The sequence below is a fragment of the Cyprinodon variegatus genome, unplaced genomic scaffold (genome assembly GCF_000732505.1).
Source record: "Cyprinodon variegatus isolate N-32 unplaced genomic scaffold, C_variegatus-1.0 Scaffold883, whole genome shotgun sequence".
NCBI classification, from domain to species: domain Eukaryota; kingdom Metazoa; phylum Chordata; class Actinopteri; order Cyprinodontiformes; family Cyprinodontidae; genus Cyprinodon; species Cyprinodon variegatus.
This window is the reverse complement of record NW_015151336.1, coordinates 223227-247135: the sequence shown is the minus strand read 5'-3', so window position 1 is coordinate 247135 and position 23909 is coordinate 223227. Positions and strand designations below refer to the sequence as shown.

General features: G+C 39.5%; 3 protein-coding genes across 5 annotated transcripts in view; all 3 read right to left on the bottom strand.

The window, feature by feature from the left end:
* The window catches only part of ahcyl2 (adenosylhomocysteinase-like 2), a 35655-nt gene extending 21881 nt beyond the window's left edge, over nt 1–13774 (bottom strand). For both annotated transcript variants that reach the window (XM_015397720.1, XM_015397721.1), the window contains exon 1: nt 13366–13774. In XM_015397720.1, coding sequence (XP_015253206.1) covers nt 13366–13707 — 342 coding nt within the window. In that variant the 5' untranslated portion in view covers nt 13708–13774. The remainder of the gene's footprint in view (nt 1–13365) is intronic.
* Nucleotides 13775–14067: 293 nt separating this feature from the next.
* Nucleotides 14068–21105, bottom strand: tmem209 (transmembrane protein 209). Its single transcript, XM_015397714.1, has 15 exons — nt 20998–21105; nt 20543–20701; nt 18253–18311; nt 17794–17925; nt 17465–17694; nt 17176–17380; nt 16875–17050; nt 16207–16278; nt 16010–16106; nt 15803–15928; nt 15611–15708; nt 15401–15515; nt 15217–15314; nt 15064–15137; nt 14068–14898 (listed from the first exon to the last, which is right to left on the bottom strand). Exons 2-15 carry the CDS (start codon nt 20680–20682, stop codon nt 14844–14846), a joined length of 1677 nt encoding a protein of 558 aa, XP_015253200.1. The 5' UTR covers nt 20683–20701; nt 20998–21105; the 3' UTR covers nt 14068–14843.
* A 357-nt stretch (nt 21106–21462) lies between these two features.
* prdm4 (PR domain containing 4) overlaps nt 21463–23909 on the bottom strand; it is a 7882-nt gene continuing 5435 nt past the window's right edge. The window contains exons 8-10 of one of the 2 annotated variants that reach the window (XM_015397712.1): nt 23036–23581; nt 22243–22411; nt 21463–22160 (exon numbers count right to left, since the gene is read on the bottom strand). In XM_015397712.1, the coding sequence (XP_015253198.1) occupies nt 21797–22160; nt 22243–22411; nt 23036–23581 (1079 nt within the window). In that variant the 3' untranslated portion in view covers nt 21463–21796. The remainder of the gene's footprint in view (nt 22161–22242; nt 22412–23035; nt 23582–23909) is intronic. The other variant, XM_015397711.1, reaches the window with a different exon arrangement.

The following is a 23909-nucleotide window of genomic DNA, read 5'->3' as shown; positions in this document are numbered from 1 at the left end:
ATGACCCTCCCTCCTAAAAAAAAGAAAATCACAATGAACCAGAGTCAAACAGAGGAACCACTACTGTTCAAAATCAAACAATTCCCGATCCTCAAACTTAAGTTAGAAGCAATATAGACAGGAGGCTTTGCTCCACAAAATATATAGGCTTTAGGGAAATTCTCAGAGCAGAGACAGTGCCCTGAACCAATACTAGAGAGATGTTGCTGCACACAGACATCAACAAGCAAAGAAATCCAGCAAAACTACACGGTAAAAAGACTCCACAGCTCATACTCATACAAAAAAAGGCCANGGCTAACAAAATATGTCAATCAATGTTTGATTGGTTACCAAGTGTTGGATTTACAGCTACGCAAAGACTGTAGTGCCACATGCACCTGGGGGAGACATTTCTTACGTGGAGGAATTTTTTTAAGTTTTCTGAATACTGAGAACAGAAGATACACTTGATTTTGGGAGCAGGCAGATTGGTGAATAAGGCCATGTAACTTAGATAATCTAAAATGGCAGTCGTGTGACATTACACAGATGAAATGTGTTTTTGTCTTTATTCGTTTCCTTTATGTGAAATTACTGGATTCATGCGACATGTGATTTTATCTTATATTAAATTTCTGTGTAGCTTTAATGGGCAAAATGAGCCCATTTATGCCAGGATAAAATGTTTTTAGGAACACCAGAAAATGAAAACGAGGAAAGAAGTGAAGATTATGAATTTTAATTTAATGTCAGATTATTAGTCATCTGTGTTTGTGGTGTATGACTGGCTTACAGTTGAGTTTATGGTTGTCTTCTTTGGGATCACCTGATTCTGTGCAGCATTTTGATGTTGGGTTTTATTTTGAAATAAGCCTGCCTTTCGATGCAGGACAAAATGTCACGTCAAACACAAGTACGGTTGGTTGAAGTAAAGTAAAGTGAATAAATAAATGAATAAAAAATCATGATAAAGCTCATAAAAAATTAAAATATAAATAACCCAATTAATCTAGAAGAACTTTAGTAGGTTAGCTCAATTAAAAATATACACTTATGACCCTCCCTCCTAAAAAAAAGAAAATCACAATGAACCAGAGTCAAACAGAGGAACCACTACTGTTCAAAATCAAACAATTCCCGATCCTCAAACTTAAGTTAGAAGCAATATAGACAGGAGGCTTTGCTCCACAAAATATATAGGCTTTAGGGAAATTCTCAGAGCAGAGACAGTGCCCTGAACCAATACTAGAGGGATGTTGCTGCACACAGACATCAACAAGCAAAGAAATCCAGCAAAACTACACGGTAAAAAGACTCCACAGCTCATACTCATACAAAAAAAGGCCAAGCAAGGGAATAGCAGCCTACAAATACATGCCTCCATGTTAAAGAGCAGCAAAAAAGGCAACTGCCATCCTGCTGCTGTGACCCTGACCTGACATTTACCCTTTGCAAGGCAACATTGCTGCAAAAGTATCTCATGTACGAAGGGGTTTATGCAGTGATGAGCAACAACAGGCTGCTAGTGTGAGTAGGAACCCAATCCAGCTCCACCATTACAGGTTGATTCCTGAATACCCTGACCAATAAAGGGATTAGGAGAGAGAAAAAAAAAACAGCTAGCGTGACCTGATGTGTGCGCATGTGTGCTTGCGTATCAGAGTGCAGTCCACGTGGGGGGGCACGCAATAACATTTCCTCCTTATCTACGGAGGAAGATGATCCAATAACCCAAAAACTCGCATGCATTTAGCCATCACCATATGACACCATATAAACAACTTCAACAAACACGGTACCATTCATCAAATTTCACCACTATGCATTACTCTAGATAGTATGACATTTCCGTGCAATGCACAATGCAACTTCACCAGCATCATCCAAGGAAGTATTTCACATCTCCTTTACTCTGTATACAACGTCAGCATGCATAATATTAGATAAAGCTAATGTCGCACAGAAGCCATTTCTGCACACACTGGAGAACCGTTTTACGATCATCCCATGAGCTCTGCAATTATGTCTATGACTGATAGCTGGGGGGCTGTATCACAGAGCCACAGTTATGACGCTCTAGCACGACTTTATAACTATGGAAGGTATGCAGGGTGATGTGCAAACAGCGATCCCAGTTCCTCTGATATGGTCCGATAGTCACAGTAAAAAGCCTGGGACACTGATACTAGCGGAGCACAGGCAATGAATGATGGGCTTAGTAACAGATTAAACCCTGGCTTCTTCAACACAGACGAGAAGAGGACATCAGCAAAAGCACTAAAAACTTTCCACTGCGTTTTTTTCCTCTCTTCTCTTTCACAGAGAGTCCTCTACAGCACGCTGGAGGATGGCCAAAACAGTCCACAAAGCACAAGGTTAGGCTTACACATAGTCCAGATTTCTATTTACTTTACCTTTAAGGTGTTCAGACGGTTTTAGTATTTTTGGCATTTTTATTATAAACTGGGTGGTATTCCAAATGTGACACTTTCCTTTACCTGTCAGTTGTATAACCATGACTAAACTAGGGTAAAATTTAGAGACCTGGTGATCACAGTCAATAATGGAGGCCAAATAAGCTCAATTTAGACAAGCAGTAAAGTGATCACTCATTGGTCTCGTCGACTGACTGTTCAGATTCCAGTTCTGTATTGACCTCAATTCATTGATCAAAGATGATTTATATCAAAAACTGCACATCCACGTCCAGCTTGTCGTTGTTTCTCATTTCTCACAGTGCTCATAGACCTTTCTTTCCGTTTAAAAACAAATAGCAGAATGCAATTCTTCTAAAAATATTAACAGGAAAGCATAATTAAGAGAAGAAAAATAATAAACAGCCTTATGCGTTTCATTTTTGCTCATTTGAACAACCAAAAATAGCATCAGTCTTTCCCTGAGGGGGGGAGTTTAATTACATCTGCTCCATTTCTGAACAAATCCATAACCGGGACAATGGTCTAGGTGTAATTGGGAGTGTGGAGTAGTTCGTTATTAGTTTACGGGGTTCATTTAAAAAAGACACTTCCATGTGCTTAAACGGCAGATAAATGAATAAATCTTTTTACTGGGTCTACGGATCTTTTACCAGTTTAGGCAAATTATTTTAGAATAAACTAGAGCTGCACGGATGTACTTTTATGGTTTTCATTGAGGTAAAACTCAGATGAACCGTAGCTTGCCATACTCAAAATTCTGCTTTGCATAATCTCTACAACGATGTTCTGTCAGATAGCAGGAATAGTCAGAACCTCGGCTCTAAAACTGCCTCTTATCTCCTTACTACGGCTCTAGCCACACGGTGAATGGGCTCCAAAGCATAAGCAATGGGATTTAGATGCTTTAAAATAAAATTAAAATTAAATAAACTGAACTTTATTGATCTCACAATGGAGAAATTTACCTCTGCATTTAACCCATCCCCTTGGGGAGCAATGGGCTGCTATTGTGCGGCGCCCGGGGAGCAGTGTGGGGTTAAGGGTCTTGCTCAGAGACCATGAGTGGCAGTCTATGGGAGTGGGGCTCAGAACTTCAGGCTTCCTGAGCGCAATGCCCTTACCACTGGGCCGCCACTCTCCAGAGCAGGCATTAGTGTGAAGGATGTTGCCTAAGGACGCGCACTGATTATGGCAAGCTACAGTTCATCTGAGTTTTACCTCAATCAAAAACCATAGAACTGTACATCTGTGCAGCTCTAGCTTATAATTTTCCCAGCTGGGATACAAACCTAGGCTTCTTGTCTGCAGGACGGGTAACTTAACACTTGAGCTAGCCAGCTTACTAGGTTACGCTAGACTCCTTTTAGGTTCGTCTTCCATCAAACCAAATTTCCTAAGTATTTTACGGTTGTGAGGTATCGTCGTACAGCCAATGTATTCACCTGCTAGCTGAAGCATCAACCAACCCTGTGATGTCACCACCTCGAATACTATAACATGGTGCCTTGCCAAAAAATTATAAAAGCAAAGCTACGTTTTGCCCATGTTAGTAATATAATTATTGATAATAGTACGACACAATCTAATGAATTAAGTTAGTTTGGTTTACCGTTTCATTTCCATTTTAAGAGTTCCTTTTATTTACTACTTGCAACAAATCCAGGCTTATCAGTGGATAACTACATAGTGAGGCCTGATTTATTACTTCATCTGCTGCTTTGCATTGCCCTTAGCGATATAAATTGTGGATGCAGCTGCTCTTTGCATGAAGCTCTCACTGAAGTGTTCATGAGCGAACTCTAAGGCCATTTAAAACTTGGAGGTATTTTCAGAAAGTCATCAATGTCTACAAACTGTACATATTAGCATCTGTTGACTTTATATTTCCTACCAGTTTGTGAACGATTAAGGTTCTCTGGCCATATTATCAGCAGATGTTTGAGATTTCATAGAGGTGCCAGCCAATTTCCTAAAATCTTGTTTCCTCTTGTGGAAAAGGGGGGATAGGTCAAATGCATGAATAAAATTGGAAAACTAAGATCAGATTAATGCTCAGATTCATGAAGAGTTCTGATCACAACTAAATATAAATATAATTCAAGTATAAAAAGCACATTGATACATTTTAAAGCTCTACAGCATTCACCAGCTAGGATATCCATCCGCCAGGAGCCACTGGGTCGGCCTGACTAATAGGAAGTGAAGCAGACAGATGGATGCGTGGGGGGGGGCTGGGGTTCATTTCAGGATTTGTAAGGCCTCTTTTGTGAGGCAGCACTTTTTGCACATAATGTTGCCTCTTTGTTCATGAGCACCGCTTCAGAACGTGGCTGCATTCCTCACCGTACTGCGTGGCGATACCGTTTCCTGATCCTTGTGTAAAGCCAACACTGAGGGCAACGAGCTGCGCTCACACAACAACCGTGTCGGCACTCACTTGTTCAGCTGAGAATATACAGCGGTGGCCTCCAGTAAGCAATCTCTACCCATTCACTTTGCTTCAAGAAGCTTCAGGTTGAAAGATGTGTAACTCAATCACTCTGATGGCAAGCTGCAGTGATGAACAAGGAAATGAGTTCAAACCAGCGAATTAGAGACTTGGACAAACCAAAAACTGGAAATTCATTCACAATTTACCCTGCTGACATCGTGTTCCCTTGCACGAGCAATAACCCCATCATGCATTATTAACCCCTATACCCATAATCACATTTCTTTGACTTTTCTACCAAAAGATTTGTCTCCAGCTACCTCTGGCACCAACGCACTGCCTGCTCTGAGCGACACAGGAACAGCTTCAAAGCCTGTAGAGAACATTCAGCTTCTTTTATCTTTTTTTAGGCAGCTAAATGTTCCCTCCATGTGCAGACACAGGAAAATGACAGCGTACAGGAGCAAAAGACTATAAAGGGTGAGACACGTTTTGCCGCTTCCTGCTACCAATTTGCTCAGACTATATACATAGGATTTGCCTATTTTTAACATTTGAGGAAGCTTTTCCATTAACTCTACAAAACGTCTCTTCAATAACTTTAGTTAACTTATTGAATACAGTCATGTCTACAAAGCCTGCCAGCCTGCTTGATTAGTCTCCTGCTTAACCTTAAAAGCAACTTGCTGGTCCTCGTTTTAATGACTTCAGCAGTTTAGACCTGTGTTTTAGTCCACTATATAAAGCATTAAAGAGAATGTACAGCAATGCCAAGCAGCTGTCAGATTACTCCAGTAAAATACTCCCTGTAGTTTTGCCTGATTTTTACCTGAACGACTAAACACACATCACCAGGGATGAGACTGTGGAGAGCTTTAAAACAGGGTTAGGCAATAAACTAATATCTAAAGCTTTGAGCATCTCAATGAGATACAGTTAATCTTTTATCTGAAAAGCAAACCTCATAAAACATGGCCATGAATCTAATCAGACACTAAAGGCAATAGGCGGGAATTAGTTAGGAGGGCATCCAAAAAAACCAAAGGTAGCAACGGAGAAGTTGCAGAGATCCTGAGTTCAGATGGGTTTAAATCTTTTACGCATCAGTTGTCATGAAGGGCGTCCCTTTGACCTTTAAATGGTTGCTTTAGGCGGACAGACCGATGTTTCTGTAGATCATAACCAACAATAAAACAAGAAAAATCTATGGTGGAAACTTTCTCCTAACAGAAAGCTCTGACAGCCATTTTTGAGCACATCAGTGCTGCTTTTAACATATTTAACACAGATTCAAAGAGCTATTCATTATCCTCATGCAGATTATTACTAAAATGGGGGTATGCATAACAAGACTGCCAGCTCTCCTGACAGTGTATGTGCTTCTGTTGTGTAGTGCTGCTCTCACATGAGCACACAAATGCCAGGGATAAACAAGGTGTCTGTTGTTTATCAAACAAATCTGGCTTTTATGATAAAACGGTAAGAAGGAACCAAAACTGATGGAAAGTCATACGTGGGTCACATTCGAACTTCGTCACAAGCTGCAGTTAAAGTGTTTTGCATGCTAATCAACACGGTGATGGGGAGACTTTGCTGACAATCCCCATGAGGACGCCGTTTAGCTTTGAAACATGTTGGTGGCAGCATCATGCTGTGGAGATTCTCTTCAGCAAAGCAAGACAGAATGGGAAGATATAAACTCCTGGATGAAAGGAAAGCACCTATTTTAAGTCCAGACGAGTGCTATGCTTAGTTTATTATCAAATTTAAGAAGCACAACTGAGCTAGAACAATAGATTTAAGAAATATTCCTTAAAAATAAAACAACTAATCTAGGTTAATGTGACTTTTTCCTAGTTCTTAAGCGTTTTCCTGTTTTATCCGGTCATACTTTTAGCTCCATTGCAGTAATTAAATCCTGTAAATTGGGTGAGTGAAAGTGGCTGGAGTCCAGTACTACCAGTCTATTCTCTGAGTTGTTCCAAGTGGCATGGATAAAGATGGTATGGGAGGTGTTATTTGACGCATGCCTTTGGTGGGTAGTGCTGAGATTTACACTTGGATGGGAAACACACAGCTTGCAGTTTGGAGGAACACAATAAGCCTGTGAGGAAGACAGGCAGTACCCAGTAACATAGGAAGTGTTGTCAGTGAGGTTTTGACTTTATGTTCAGAGGTTTTCACCAACATTTAGAAAGCATTATTTAGTAATCTGGTACCAGGTTGAGCTGATTCAGGGGGATATAAAGGAAGTTGAGGCATTTGAGATCATTACTTACAGAATATTCTAAGTAATGACCTCATTACAAACACATATATTAGGAGTGAATGATAAATATTGTCCTACTAGTGTAATTCTGAGTGGACACATTTACATCAGCTTATAAAATAACCTCATCTTTGGTCACCATTACGTGCGCTACTTAAAATAAAGACATATGCCTCACAGATGTTTGTAAACAAGATCCAATTAAAAACAGTTTTCTTGCCTGATCCAAATAACTGTAATCATGAGGAACAGTTTCAATGCTACTGGGAACTACGGTAAAATTCCTGAAAGTTTATTGTGATGACAAACCCTGAGACCACACACAGTCTCCTTTCTTAAAGGTAAAGTGTTCCCTGATGAGAGAGCAATCTTTAGGCTCCAGAGGTTTTTTGTTTTGCTGCAAATCTGTTGTTGTTGGACTTAGCTGCTGCATTAAGTGATAACTTCTACCTAGCATGGACCTGGATGCTAGCTCATCTCTCTCTTTCTTCAGTGTGGAAGTAGACTCGCTTTAAGAATATTGCGGCCAACTAAAGGTCTCTGGGGTGGGAAATGATGCGTCTTACTCTCATTAAAAGTAACGTGACCAAAATCTGAACCTCTCTGTTATTTGGAAACAGTCACTATCTTCAATGAGAGGCTTGCTTGCATAAAGCCACCAAACTAGCAAGAATAACTGGTTCAAACAGCCTATATGGAAAACATGTTCTGTTTTTTATAGTTAACACAAAATAAAGACATCTTTTTCAGAAATTAAAGCCTTTGCAGTCCATTTTTATTGTAAAGAGGTTCCATCTATTAGTCCCACTTCTGGAACCACCTTGAGAGTAAATAAAGGGACAAACACACAGCGAGGGGACGGACTCTATTCGTAGTGATTTTATCTGAAAAGGACGAGCCCACATTCACTCAGTGAACTTTGTGATAAAGACAATCAGCTGTAGTGAATTATTCATGCAGCCTCTTTGTTTATATTTTAGGTGGAATAGTGTTTTAAAAATTGCATTTTGATGTGGGTTCTGGTTGCCTGAAGATTTCTAAAGAAGTAAGAACAGCAGCATCAAACTTGCTGCAGGATTATTAAGCAAAAAGCAGGGCGTTTAACAAGGCTGATCAGACATTAAACAAAACCATTTCAAATCTTTGGAAACAGAGATGGGTAATTCTAGTGACCAAGGGCCATGAACTGCATGCTTAAGATGCCTTCTTGCTCCAACAAACCTTGGTAAAAAAAAATCTGTTATCTCATTGGCTTGCAATTTAATCCTAGAAAGGACAAAAGCCTCAAAATAAACGTATTCTCAAACAAGGGACTCTCTAAGACATGCATAACACCATCCCTAAAAGAGAAAATCCTCCTCTTTCCTAGAAGCATTTACTTTGAGAAACATTCACTGTTGTGCTTCCTGGTAGGGTTTCATAAATCTCCTTATCTCATTAATTGTTCACCAGTGCTTTCTAACTCTAACTCCTAATAACTCTAGGAAAGACATATATATATTTAAAAAAAAAATAATATCAGGCTGACTTCTAAAATGTATCTTAATCCAAAACAAGTATATTATAAAAAGTTGGATAAAAAGGTGCAGAGATCGGAATCAAACCGTTTTGCATTCATTAGTTGTGATTTATTGCCCTGCAATGCTGTCTGTAGATAATTTATCAATTGTAAATATCAATGTAATCTGCTGGTTGGGAGTCAAACTGATCTACCTTTAGAAGGATGTCAGTTTCTATGGAAATCTCCAAACAACAAAAAAAATTGTGAAAGCATATTTTTCATCATTGAAGAAACCATAAATCCAAGGCTCATCCAAACCTGGGTCTAACACACATCCAGTTTTGATATAAAACTTAAAGTTATGATTACTTTGGAAAAACAACTTCTAACAAAAACAGATTCTGTAAGACAAATAAATTAAATCCCAAACTTTGTGATATTTTGGAAAATTTCAGGTTTCCCCTCAGTCCACACATGCAAAGTATGAATTTGAAAGTTAGTTTTGGACACCTTAAAAATGTCTCCTTTTCCCACCATAAAATACAGCAGTGGTATAGAATTAACAGGTTAAGTTAAATAGATCAATTTGGCCTTAATAGGATAGTAATTAGATAGTTTAATCTTATCTGCCACCTGTTAGGAGTATTTGCTAAACATACCACACTGTAACATTAATGAGGGGCAGTTAATGCATGTCATTACCGTGACATGCGCTCCTGATCGCAGGCCGGCTCATGTTTGCTGAGGTGACTCAATTTAAACGATCAGGTGCAGCAGGGAAGGACTGTGACAGATTCTCCTTTGTTTGAGACGTGAAGACATCCAGGAACAAACTCAAAAGCTGTAGCTCTGCATTCTTCATTGGATTATCTGAAAATGGCTGTGATAATCCAAGATGTTTAATGGAAAAGTAAGCTGACTCTGATGAAAGACGAATATTGCAGCAAGAAACTACAGAGAGCAAAACCTGTAGAGTGAGTTAAAGGGCCACTTGTAGAGCAAGGGGCCAAGAATCCAAAAGCAACATAAAATCCAGATTACAGTTTGCAGATGAACTCAAAGTGAAAGGCCTTAATGTTTAGCAAAAAGCTTTAGACTGTAATTATTATTGAATATGAAGCAAAAGGGGAAAGCTGAGAACACTACCAATTAGAAAGTACGGCGGTAGCAGGATCATGCTGTTAGGTTTTTTCTCTACAAAAAGACTAACGCACTTCAAAAAATTTACTGAAAAACTTCACATCTTTGCATTAATTTGATCTTTTATCCGTCTCTGGTTTTTATTTTGATGCTAGTTGTTTTCTATTCAAGCATCTCAACTCGTTATAAATCCCTCCCCCCAAAAAAGACATGTCTCTTTTGTATAATGCTATTTAGCACACAGTGAAATAAGGGTAAATTAATTTGATTTAGATCTCTAGTGGACCATTCTCTTTTCAAGCAGAGCAGCCACATGTCACTGTAAGCCTATAAACCATTAAGCACTAGCAGGAACGCCAGCTTAGTGCATGACATAACGTTTCTTTCAGAGGGAAGAGCTTTCTGTGCTGCAGCTCTACAGAGTCCTTCAGAGACCATCGGGCTAATGTCTTTGGAGGACATCCACTTCAATCAACTGACCCCTTTTTTTTTCTTTTTTATATATATATATATATATATTTGCCTAAATTATCCCAAACAGTGATTAGATTCGCCAGAGTCAACAAAATACTTTCAGCAAATATCAACTTGGACCACCTGCAGATTGGATATCTATGCTGAAGAAGAACTTAAAAACGCTTACATCTGTCCTCACCTACAACAGAATGATGGCCTTTTAATCCCCCCATGTGGTGACATGATAAAGGCGAGGATTAAATACTAGCCAGTCACTCAGTCAACACCGCCAGCTTACACACTTGCATCATCAGCCCCAGCACCGCACGTAGCCATTACAGCACTGAACTCAGCAGATTAGTAAGGCAATACAACATCTACAATGCAATGCGCACCTATAAATACAGCTAAGGGTGGGGATCTTCTGTCCCAGTGGATGTCCATAAAAGTGTTTTTAAATTAAACTGCAAAACCGGACAGATTTCCACTCCGATGGATTCGCTGACTGTTAATCACTACCCAAGAATCCCATGTTCTGTATTCACTGAAGCTGAAAATTCAAAAACTCCCCCGTCTATAATTATGTCTATCCCTGAAGAGCATTTTTAGCTTTTTTTTTTTTACTGCAACCATCTCCTTGTATCAAAGTGAACTACACAGACTACCCAGTAAATCGACATAATCACTGCTGTCTGAGCACAGGTTAGAGGACAAATTTTAGACAATGACTGCAATCAACAGGAGCTTTTTCAGGTTTTTTTTGTACTTATTTTTGTGTAATAACACAAGCTACAACAACATTGAATTAAAGAAAACTTTCAAGGCCGTCAAGCAGAAAATCAAACCTTTGTTTACTTCTAAGAATCAAATACATTGGTAAGAACCTAAACACATAACTACAGAAAAGTCCTTCATCTCTACTGTTAAGTATGGTGTGGGACCTATTATGCTGTGGATAAAGGCCAATTTATGCTTCTGACGCATAGCTTCTGAAACCGTCTCTGGGCAACGACCACACCCCACCGCGCAGTGGTTCTGCAATCATCACTGCGCAAAAAAATCCTGAGTACGCCTTGGACGGTTGCAAACCCGCACAGACCTCAAGCGGAAGTGCGCAGACAAAAAGCAGCTGTGATTGGTCCTTGGTATGCCTTTCCGGCTTTTGTCTGTTTGGTCGTCCTATGTTCTTGATTCAGTGCCGGAGCGCACCATTTTTAAAAACCAATGAACAACTATGACGAAAGGGGCGTACAGACCACCTGCGCGTCCTCCTTTGTCTTTTTGCCAACTCCATTAACAGAACCCGTTCCTCTTCGATGTCTAGCAACTCTAGATCCATCTCTGTGACCGTGATATCTTGCAGACGCGCCATTGTCGTTTTAAACACTCCCGCCGGCACCGCCGAAGTTCTCGTGACCATCTGCCGAAGTTCTCGAAGAGGCTCCCCCTTGCGCTTTGGTGGGAAACTGCTGTGCGTCCCTAGACATTCCAGACAGACGGTGCAGAAGCATACGAGCAAAACTGGTTCGCGTCCAGACCCAAGTGACATTTGATGTGTGCGGTTGCAGAAGTCTAATTTGCCCTCACGAAACAAAATCAAGACTTATTCCTTGCAGGAGTAAAAACACATACAAAAAAAAACAACACATTCCAGTTTAGCCTTCCTAAATAAACCTACAAATGCTTTTTTTTTTTGGGCAAAAGATTATAATTGTCAATAAAATGTATTCGTCCTGGCCTAGTTGATTGTAATGTTCCAGAGACAAACCCCTGTTAATCACCAAAATCGGAACATGGGAGTTGAAAACACTGTAGTTATCTGAATACTAAAACGTCATGTTTTGAGAACTGTTCATTCTTATCAACTCAACAATTATCTATTGTGTTTATATCTGACCTCAGCTATGAGATGAACTTCATAACACGATTATGTTTAACAAATAAGCTGACACAGAACTTTCTGGGCTATGGGAAAAAACAGGAGGAAAACTGCTGCAGCAGTCTCTAACCCTGAAAAAAAATATCTTGCCACTAAACATGCTGGTAACAGTTCCTTAATGGAGGAAGGGGAACTTTTTTTTGGAAAGACTGGTGTAGAAAATACAGCTTTTTTTTTTTTTTTTTTTTTGGACACGTTTTGATTTGCTGATGTTGATTTAGCTTTTGTGCGCTTTTTATTTATTTAGTGTGATTTTTTTCAGGGTTTGACAAAAGCAGGATTCTGCCACTTAAGTGGGAAGGATTCCTTCTGGGTCACCCTGAACACACCAAAGAAATGACCTCCCACAGTAAAATATGGTGAAAGCGGCATTAAAAAAAATTCATAAATAAAAAATAATAATAATAAAACAAAACAAAAAAATTACCACCCACAGTAAAACATGGTGACAGCGGCATTAATAAAAAATAAATAAAAATATAAATAAATTATTATTAATAATAATAATAATAATAAATGACCACAGTAAAACCTGGTGAAAGTGGCATTAATAAAAAATAAAATAAAATAATGAATAAAAAATAAATTAAAATTTATAAAAAAAATTTTTTTTTAATGACCACCCACAGTAAAACATAGTGAAAGTGGCATTAATAATATTAATAAAAAATAACCTCAGTGAAACATGGTGAACGCAACATTATGCTGTGGAGTTACTTTTCTAGAGCTGGGGGGAAAAGAAACTGAGATTTCAGTTTCAGGTTGTAACACGTTTTTCTAACATTCTTCTTATTTGCATCAATTAAAACAAATTAATTTGAATGAAAAAATGGCTAAAGACTAATTTTTCTGAAACATAATCCCATCTCTGACAATAAACCCTTATACTGAAGGTGTTTAATGCATCTATAAATCTACAAATATCAAAAGTCGCATAAACTTTTACAGTAGTAAAACTTTTAGGATGATTTAGAGTCACTAACCAACAGTTTTCAGCAAAATATAAAACAAACAAGAAACCCTTAAGCTAAAAGTCAGTTTAATGTTATGTTTCCAAGCCATTATTATTAGCACAGCAGAGGGTTTTTAGGGGAAAGCCGTTAATTAAAAGTGTTAACGTTCCCAGCTGAATCAGCTCCAGGACCAGCTAGCCTGTTAGCATCATGCTCACTGCAGCTCCAACCCAGAAAAAGTCTCCGTATCACCCACCTTTTTCATCCGCGGAGCCTCGGCCACCGTACCGTCACGGTTCACGAAAGCTTCTCCCCCGTTCTGTTGAGGGTCCGTGTGCTTCATAGCGGACGCCTGTGGCATTTTGACGGCGCTCGGGGTGAGCAAGCCCCGGCTGCCTTCCCCGGCTTTCGCGGAGGGCTCCGCGGCGGGGGACGTAGCGGCTGGGGCGGAGGAACCGGCCTCCTTCTGCGGCTCGTTTCTGCCGCCGAGGGTCTTGTCCTCCGACGTCGCCGCGGAGTCGGCCGACAGGTTTTTGCCGGTGGAGACGTCTTTGAGTTCGACCTCTGCCATTTTCGCTGCCACAACCTGGACTGACATCGCTGCAGTTTCTCAAAGTCCTTTTTTTCCAGCGCTGATAGCGAGGTGAGCGGATGTGAATGAAGGAACGGCGGCGCGCAATGCATTGTGGGACTTGTGGTCCCACAACCAAAACCCGGCACATTCGTGCATGGGAGATTTTTCTAACAGATAACGACTTTCTCTGGAAATATATTCAATATTTAACATTAAATAAGTAACTGAATATTCCCAAAATCAATAGTAATATTTGTAGATACATTGAAATACGTCACTTACTTTAAAATTATTTTTCAGTACAATGTTCCGCATTAGCTACAGGACATTTACATTTATTCGGATTTAACATGAGATATTCCACACATTGTCTTGATTTTTCATCTAGTTAAAGAGATCATCAAAACAAAACACCAGGGTATCTGCGATGGCACAATTGGTACAGCAGTAAGGTCAAATCATAAAGAGAGCGACACTGCCACCATGCGGATGAGAGTGGTATTGAAATACATAAACTGATAATAGCATTTTTACTTTTGTTCTAGTGAATTAATCTACACACGTCACAAGAAATGTTTGAATAAAGGAACCTCACAAGGTATAAAGGCGAGAACTTTGAAAAAAATGTGGTTCTTTATTAAAAACACCTAAAAGGTCACTTAACTGTTGTCCAAAGCACATTTCTCCATAATTTCCTGCATCCTTATACTCCTTTATTAATAATGTAAACAAAGGGGCTAGATTGTGATGACAGTCTGAGCAGTGATATTTAAAAAAAGGAGAATACAAATGACAGTTTGCAGATGTTTCCAAGAAAAATATTTACATTCCTCTAACTGAGTTTTGTTGTCATTCAGTTATAATTTGAGGTATATAATTTACAAGGCTGCCATGCGGATACATTCTCAATCAGAAAAAGGAAATAAAAACTGCATCCTCAGGACTAAAAGTAACAGAAATTTGCTCTGAAACTGTAAATGAACACAGCATTCATCCAGCAGAGGAAATATCCATAGATGTGCATGCAGTTCTCTCTTCGGAGCAAACAGCTGTTTGTCGTGTGACCCTAAAAGAGTTAAACTGATCACTGCATTGCAGAAGAAAAAACAAAACAAAAAAACTCATCCTTAGCAGCTGTTTGTGTCTTTTAAAACATTGCATCAGTTTTCAAAAATCCAGAGGATGTTCACACCGGAGAGACCCAGATTCACCCTCCTGGGAAAGAAATAAAAAGGATAAGAAACACATTATTCAAGATAAATATAGTCAAAAGTAATCCCAAACATATGATCAGTCAGTTTTTTAATACATCAAATGTATTCAATGTTTTACAATAATTTGCTACAATGATTCTTCATTAATAACATAGGAAGAGCTCACCCCAGCATTCCTGACTCCTTGGTCTTAATGACATAGAGGAACATGAGGATCGTGTGAAACAGGTTATTCCTTCCCTATAACAGAAACAAGATGAAGTCTAACAATTCTACCTTGATTTTAAAAATCTAAATAAGGTATTTAGCATTCATTTACCTTAGGAAGACTGTAGATATGGCCTTGGTATATCAGCTGGTAGTGAGGGGGCGTGGTGCTGCTTTGGTGAATGCAGAAGAGGTTCTCTTTGGTAACATCTACAGGAGTTCATAAAACAAAATATAAATCAAATGCAGGAAAGATTGTTTTTTCACTGCCGCTCTTTTGACAGATGAGCTCTCACCAGGTTTGTCAGGAGTGTGGCTGAAGTGCTGGGAAGTAAAAGTCTTCCCGTCTGGGTATTTGGGATGTGGGGGCAGTCTGGAGTCCAAATATGTGCAAAACACATGCATGAGGATCTGAGAGAGAGACGAGAAGCATGAGCTCAGGTTGAGAGAGGAAAGCAGGGGGACTTCTGTAAATATAGTTTGCAGATCTTTGTTTGCAAACTCACAGCACAGTCAGTCGGGAGATCCGTGTCCCACTTCCTGTTCTTCAGATCACCGCCACCGTTCCAGCGAAAAGAGCTCATGCAGCCACTGTGAGATAGCTCTAAAGCAATAAACAACAAATATACTTGGATTTTTATTTTTTGCGCCTTAACAGTAGTGAAATTATGAGCAAAAAATTGCATGTCTGAACCGACCTTTGATGCGATCCACTAGATATTCCTGGTTGGGTGTAATGTCCAAGTATTGAACAATAGAGGTCAGGGTGGGGATTAATGAGGCTTTCATCACTGCTGCCTGTCTCAGACTGCTAATGCTGGCCTCTGGTGGAGAGAAGAAGAAACGTTTTTGACACATTTGATGCAGAAATTCTACATGTATGCAGCATTTCCAGCAGGTTTAACCTCCGATCTGAAGCTCCGGACAGCCCATCCTCCTCAGCTGACTGTTCACATTGTCGATCTCTTTGACCAGAGGGACCAAGATGGTGTCACTGATCCACTGCAGGCATAAAGGTTTGCATTAAGTCAATGCTGGATTTTTTTTGCACGAATTTTAGAACTTACAGACCATGTGAACAATCCAATAATTCAGTACTCACGTTTCTAAGCTTAGCTGTCCAGCTGTCGATACGGTCCACCACTGCACGACTGGTGGTGATCCTGGCCCAAACCTTTACGTGCAAAATGACGTAAAAATAAAAAATATATATATATAAAAAAAAGTTTAAATAAACACATTTAATCTCTTTACAAACATAGTTTTTCTAAACAAAAGTGAACCAAGGTGGTGGCGGTATGATGATGTGGGAATGCGTTCCTTCAGGAGAGTTCCCTTCCAGGAAGATAAAGCACTTAAACGCAGATGCAGCTCAATTAAACGTTTTAGAGGTGTCCATATTAATGGTCTAGTCAAAGTCTAGACTTAAATCCATTTGAAGATATGAGGAATAACTGAATAATTAATGTTTATAAAGATAACATTAATCCATCTAACAGAGTCTGAGTCATTTTAAAAAGCTTGGGGAAGACTTCCAGTCTTTAGATGTATAGAGAAGCAAAATAGTGACTCTAGGTTGGTTGAATGCAGATAATAACTAAATTATGCACAGATGGACTATTTCTACTTATCGCCTGTTTGCTGAAGTCTTCCTGGTTCATCACATATAGCACAAAATACACTGAAGTGTTTGGTTTTTGAAGTGTAAAACTTGTTTAAAGAGACAGGAGTGTAAAAAAAAAAAAAGTTTGGCTTAGCACCCTCGCAGACCTCTTCTGCAGCATGTTTGGAACCCAGGTCCGCCTCATCCTTGTGGGCAGACGGCGCCTGAGAGCGGCACGCCGGCTGGTACAGGAATTTCCTCAGGCTCTGAGCGTAATCGCCCACAGAACGGTTGTAGTTCCAGAAAGTAGGGCTGTGGTTAGGAGACACAGACTCTGGGCTGCCTGCAGGTAAAATGAAGAAACCAAACTGAATTCATATAGAATGAATTGAGTGAAATGATTGGTAAAATGGAAGTTTGTGTATAAAAGGCATAAATAGACATGAACTAGTCTCAACTTCTTCCCACCTAGGTGACTGCGATGGCTTTTCTCCTCTTCAGAACGCAGAAACCTTTCCAGACTTTTCAGATCCTCCATGTAGTCCTCTTTGCTTCCAGGGGAATTAAACACAGAGGGAGATGTTCGATATCGAGCTCTCAAGCTAGAGCCTTCAGCTGATCCAATAGTATTCTGGTAGGGTGAAGAGCCTGAAGATGGACTGTAGTTCAGCACCTAGGATGTGAGCAAAATAAAATATCTAACATTAATTTAGAAGCCATTTTGGCTCCTTTTTTGTTTGTTAAAAACATCATGCACCTTTCCAAAGGCCACTGAGGGGGTAAAAGGTCCTCCTGCACTGCCTGATGGGGATGGACTTCCCAGAGGAGGGCTGTACCCAGCTGCACAGCTGGGGGAGAACTTAGGGCTGCTTGAAGCTGGACGGGATGGACTGAAGCTCAGCACGCTCTGCCCCTGAAGTGGGGAAGTCTGATCTGGAGCTGGAGCCTCTTTCTTTTCTGGCTTTTGGGGAGGAGAAGCCTGGATATCTGTAAGGTGAATGTCAAAATAGAAACAACAACAATTACCAGGCAGTAAGAAAAAAAAAAGAAAAAAGATTTCCTCTTTACAAATAAAGGGATATTTACTTGTGTTCCTTAAACCCAGAAGGTTATGCTGCTGAGGGGTAACAGCAATAGTGGACGGAGACATTGTGTATTTAAAATACTTCCAGAAGTCAAACAGAGCATTGAGACTGAAGAGCGAAGCCAGAACAAGTTCTAGAAGAACAAAAAGAACAAACATAACAGAGTTTTAGACAACAGAAAGTAATACATAAAAGACATGTAACCAAATCATTTGATCCATTTTACATCTCTAGATTCAAAAGGATTTTATGCAAAAAAAAATCCTGACTTTCTAGATTTAAAGTTGCTTTTTTGTCCAAATATCAGCATTAACTTTTGGCAGGCATTTCTACAGAGATCAAACTTTAAAGGTTTGGCCTTAAATAAAAACAGGCTGTAGGAAAGAACAGAGAATCAATTCATTAAAAAGATAACAGGCCAACACTTAAGCAGTAGTAAGAAAGGGTAACAGGATCTCACCGATGTACCAGATGGGCCAGTAGGTGATGTTATAGTACCTACTCAGCAGCTTCCCGGACCTACAGAGGTAACAAGCATAACTATTTGTTAAAGATAGGCTCAATGCACCCTGAAGCTCTATCTCTCTGGTTCAATTCCCTGAAAAGAGATCATTCGGGACAAACTCTTTAAATAACCTTTCTTAACTTAAATTTATTAAATAACCAGGAGACATGACAACAGATTCTGATAGAAATTGTAATCTTACTAAGATCAGAAAAATTGCTTAAGCCGGGCTTACACTGAGCGATTTTTTGCCCCTTTTGGGGCGATTTTCCAGTCGTGCAAGAATTTTTCGATCGGGCCACTTTCCAGCCTGATTGTGCGTCATGTAAAGTACAGGGTGTAACGAGGGGCGATCAGCTTCTAACGACCAACTCCCGATCAGAAATCGTAAGGTTGGGAGAAAATCACCCGATTGTCGTGGGCAAATCGCTCAGTGCGCAAACAAGGATTCTTCTTTTTCTTTCTTCCTCTCAGATGTAAACACAGAAGCATGCCAGGGGTGCAATGAGTGAAATGGGGTTCTCTCTGTAGAACTGAAAGACTGTAGTAACCACGTTTGCTCAGCCATGTCTTTGTCCAAATAGGACTTACAGCACTATATTGTACAAATTGCTAAGGCAGTGCGGTTTACTAAAGTGAGCTTCATATTCCTCTTCTACTCATTTGGCTTCCAGATAGATGAGCCAAAGTAGCTCCATGTCACTGCAGAGCAGATAGATCGAATCAGAGCGCTGGGCTGAACATGCATCGTGAGCTGTGAACTCACACCGTATGATGAAACCCTGCACGAATATAGTGAATATGTGCAGGGATTGAAAAAAATCGCAGAGTGTACGCCTGGCTTTAGGGTTTACAAAAGGCAGCTGTTCCCCTCCGGGCTCACCTCTTAGGAAGTGGCCCCAATTAGAAGTTGAAAAGGCATTTTATACATTTCCAGTCTGCCACATCATCTTATTTAACATCATACACGTTAGCAGATGAAGAAACGTCCATGGCTCCAGCCTTATCAAAATATTACACTATGTTCTTAGCTGAAGGACATCTCTATCATTACATTTCCAAAATTTTGCCACGTACAAAATGAAAATTATAACTATATATCCAGACAGAGGAACTGTCCTAATTAGATTAACCCTTTAAAGCAAAAAGTATCATATTTGATACCTGAGTTTTTGAATCCTCTGCATCATCAGTGGGATTTTTTGTTCTTGAAACCCTCACTTACATAATCAGACACATGTAGTGAATGGAAAATATAAAAATAATTATATAGAAATGAGTAATATATCCAAATTGATGCAAATAAAAGATGTAATTTAACGTATAAAAATGTATCTTGTTCTCAAAGCATCATGTTCTGTCAATTATTTCATGGTTCAGGCTTTAAAGGGTTAACTATTGTGGAAAACATCAGTTCTGACATGCAACAGGCAGGCAATACCATGGTGTAATACACTCACACATCTTCAATAGGGCTGGGTTAAAAAAAAAAAAATCAATCTAATCGATTTTGGATCGACTCCTTTACATTTTTGCAAAATCTATGTGTAGGGCATGACGTTCACATTCAAACGGCAACCCAAGTAACACACCGCTCAGCAAGCTGTCCCAACTGAAGTCTGATGTCTGGAACCATTTTGGATTTAGAACAGCTAAAGATAATGTGCTGGATATGAGACATTAAGGTGACTTCCCTCTACACTGATGATGAGTGGCGCCTTGCATCTCGTGCTACAGACCACCAAGATGACTTCAAGCCAGACAGCTGCAAATATAGCAAATAGGTTGACTGAAGTCATTAACAAATGGGGGCTGACCAGAAAACACCCTGTATTTGTTACAGACAACGCTGCAAATATGGTTTGTGCAGTGGAGATAATGCAGCTCATGCATGTCTGCTGTGTCATGTCTGCCTGCTCGAGCGAGGTCTCCCTTTTTCACTTTTCACAAACAAATTTGCACTTTTGAGACAGTTTTGTACACATCACAAGTTTAAACTGTCTGATTTACAAGTTTGGTATTTTATATGCCAAGAAAAAATAAAAAGTTGAACCACTTTCATTATTGTAAAAACAGATTGAATCGAAATGTATCGATTTAGAACTGTATGAATCAAACTTGAATCGATTCAGGAATTTGGCCAAAATACCCAGCCCTAATCTTCATTGATAATTATCCTTACACATTAATATACAAATTTTCGAAATGAAAATATTATAACAACTTATCTATTATAAATGCTTACATTTCAGTGTAAATCATGCCAGCTAGGGACACGTTAAGAACTGCCCAGGCGAGGACGATCTGCCTCGCCTGCTCCTCCCTCCTCATCCTCAGCGCCCTGTCTATCATGCTGGGCATCCCTTCCTTCTGTGGGGTCAGCATAGCTGTCACTCAGGGCAGGCTGGGAAAAGTACGAAAAAAACAATAAATAAATAAAAAATGCATAAGAAATTAGAGTAATAAGTGAAGTTAGAAGCCTTATTTAATGAGTAAAGTTAAAGTAGGTGACATGAAATATTGTTATTTAACGTTAATGTCAGCAGAGCTGCTAGCTAAACCGTTAGCTAGCACAAAAACAGCAGAGGCGCACCGGAAGTCTGCGTTTACTTTAAAATTATGTTATGTTTGTGAATACAAAAGCTTAAAAAGTTCACAAAAATCAAAATTAAAGTATAAAAATGAGAGTAAAACACATACCACGCTGAAGTGAATGAAAGCACCGGCGCTGGATATTTGTATTTCCAAACAGGAAGTCGAAATTTCAATTCCGGTGCAGGAATTTCAAAATAAGACCCATATAAATTACTTTACCTTAATAAAAAAAAAATCATAACAATTGTCGAAAAATATATATACGCCCCTTTTATATTTTATAGGCGAGTTGGTTTGTATTGAAATAGAAATCAGCCAGGAAATAGCATTAGTATTCGACCCAATACGAATGCCGACTGTGGCTTATTTTCTAATGTGCCAACAGGGGGCGGCAAAGACCAACATGCTTCTCACACGGATGGTATAACGAGTCTGAAAACATTCCTATATTTATTTGTTAAATGTAAGTATTTTGCAGCTTGCTACCAGCAGTAGTTTATACCGGCTGGTGTCACATGTCATTTACTCTATTCTTGCAGGCAAAAAAATTATAGATTTCAATTTTATTTTTAAAACATTTGACAAAACACTGACACAGAAGCCCTTTTCTGGTACAGAAAATGGCAATTCCTGTAAAATAAGTAGGTTAATAGTTACAACAATGTCAAGACATTATAAAATAACCAATAAACTCAAGAAATATTAAAACAGACAAGGCATAATAAACAGAATTTTACATATATAATACTATAGCAGCAATAATATTTTAGAAGAATTTTAAAATAATTGTTACATCATATAATGTAGCATCACTTTTTTGTAGAATGTGGCATATATGTGTAAAATGTATATAGCAATGTATACAGTAAATAAATAAAACAAATATTCCAAGAGGCACTCTGTCTTAATGAGGAGGGGAAAGGGATTTTTCAGAGTTATAACCTCCAACATCTAAACCATAATCCTCATCATTCAGTCTCTCTACACCTCCTCTTCTTCCTCTATTCTCCTCTTCTTCCTCCTCGTCTTCTTCCTCGTCTTCCTCCTCCTCTTCCTTTAAAGCACTCTGCTCCTTTCGAGTCGTTCTGTCTCTCTTGGGCCCTTTGCAGATCTTAAGGTGACGTGTGAGGTGGTATTTAGTGAGGAAAGCTTTGTGGCACTTCTCACAGACAAAGTCTCTTTTACCCTCATGAGAGTTCATGTGCTTCTTCAGGTGGTTGGTTTTCAGGAAGTGCTTGTTGCACTTTGTGCACTGAATCTGGCGCTCACTGTGGAGATATGGAAACATATTTAACATCAAAACCTTCCTGGAGGGTAATCATTAGAGGAAGGGTGTAATAAACGACCTACTTTGTGTGAGAGAACATGTGTTGTCTCAGGTCTTGTTTGCGGATAAATGATTTGTCGCAAAGGTCACACTTGAGTTTCTCTGCACCGGTGTGGATGAGCATATGTGAAGCAACGTGAGATTTCTGCGTGAATGACTTCCCACAAACTGTGCATTTAAAGTTCTTCTGACCTGTTAAAATAAAAAAAAAAAGGTTTCCATTTGTTAGCAGTTTCTCCCTGATAAATAACCCATAAATTATTATATCCAACCTTTATTAAATATCACTACTAAATAAGGTATCATTTTTCAGAGGATGGCAAAAATATATACATTTTTTAATATCTTTTCCAGCTTTTAACTCCCAGAACCTTCTTCCTGACCCATCTGCTGTGATCCATGATGCTTTTCCTCGTTCATTTTATTAACAGTCATGTTCTGGATTTTTACAGAAGTTAAATAAAATTTATTTGAATTTCCAGTTCCTTAATTGGTGACTTGAGAAAGCAATTAGCTACACTGGAGGTTTATTTAATAATTTCAAAATAAAAGATACACCTAGTAGATTTGTATCCGTGTAACAGTTGCATTTGTGTTAGCTTGTCATATATAATCTTCAAAATCTTTAATTTGGAGGTTATAAAGTGGTTACATATTGAAAAGTTTAGTTGATATTATTACTTTTGCAGCAAACTTTAAGATTCTCGTTTAGCTGAAATCTCAGTTCTTTATTCTATTTAAAATGAACAGGTCTAAGCAGTCCACCTTTTTCCTCATGGATAGAATGCTACAGGTAAATAGAGCAGCTTAAAGTACCTGTGTGAATCTTGAGGTGCTTCCTGAGGTTGCTGGGATCACTGAACGCCTTGCTGCAGTACTCACACTTATGAGGCTTCATCCCCACATGCCCCATGAAGTGCACGTTTAGCTTAGTGGAGGTGATGAATGCCCGAGAGCACATGCTGCATTTGAACTTCTTCTCCCGCACGCTGCCCTGGCCTTTACCTCTGGTGGCAGCATTGTTGGAGTTCCCGTTGCGGCTGCTGTCGCCATTTGTTTGTCCTGCGGCGGGATTGTTACAGGGCCAAGGTGAGGACGAGGAACTTGACGTGCCGTTGAGGAGTTTCTCCTCAGAGGGAACGTGTTGAGGCTGCTGTGGTTGCAGCTCTTGTTGCTGCTGAGGTGGTGCTGGTTGCTGTTGCTGCGTCTGAGCGTGGTGCTGAAGCGATGGGCTGTGGCAGTGAGGAGGCTGGGAATGGCTGTGGTTACTATTATGGCTGTTGAGATGAGACTTTAACTCAGAGAATGATGAGCACTCTTTGCCACACTGGCAGATCTGGCCATCAGGTACCTGAGGAACACCTGGAAGCATACAAGGAGAGAGTAATCGATCTTTAATAAAGACTATCCAGAGCAAAACTATTCTTATTCCAATATGCTGATTCCAAACCAAATGTTTACCAAACTAACATTTATACAGTGGGAGGAAATTAGGACAATTTAATGAATGAAAGGAAGGAATAAGGACACTTGAAGGGGAGTGGTGGCCTAGTGGTTAGGGTATAGAGCTTGGAATCCTGAGGTTCTGAGTTTGAGCCCCGCTCCCACAGACTGCCACTCTGGTTCCCTGAGTAAAGGCCCTTAAAGTGCAGTAGGAGATCTTTTCTGACGCATTTTTTACCATGTGGCT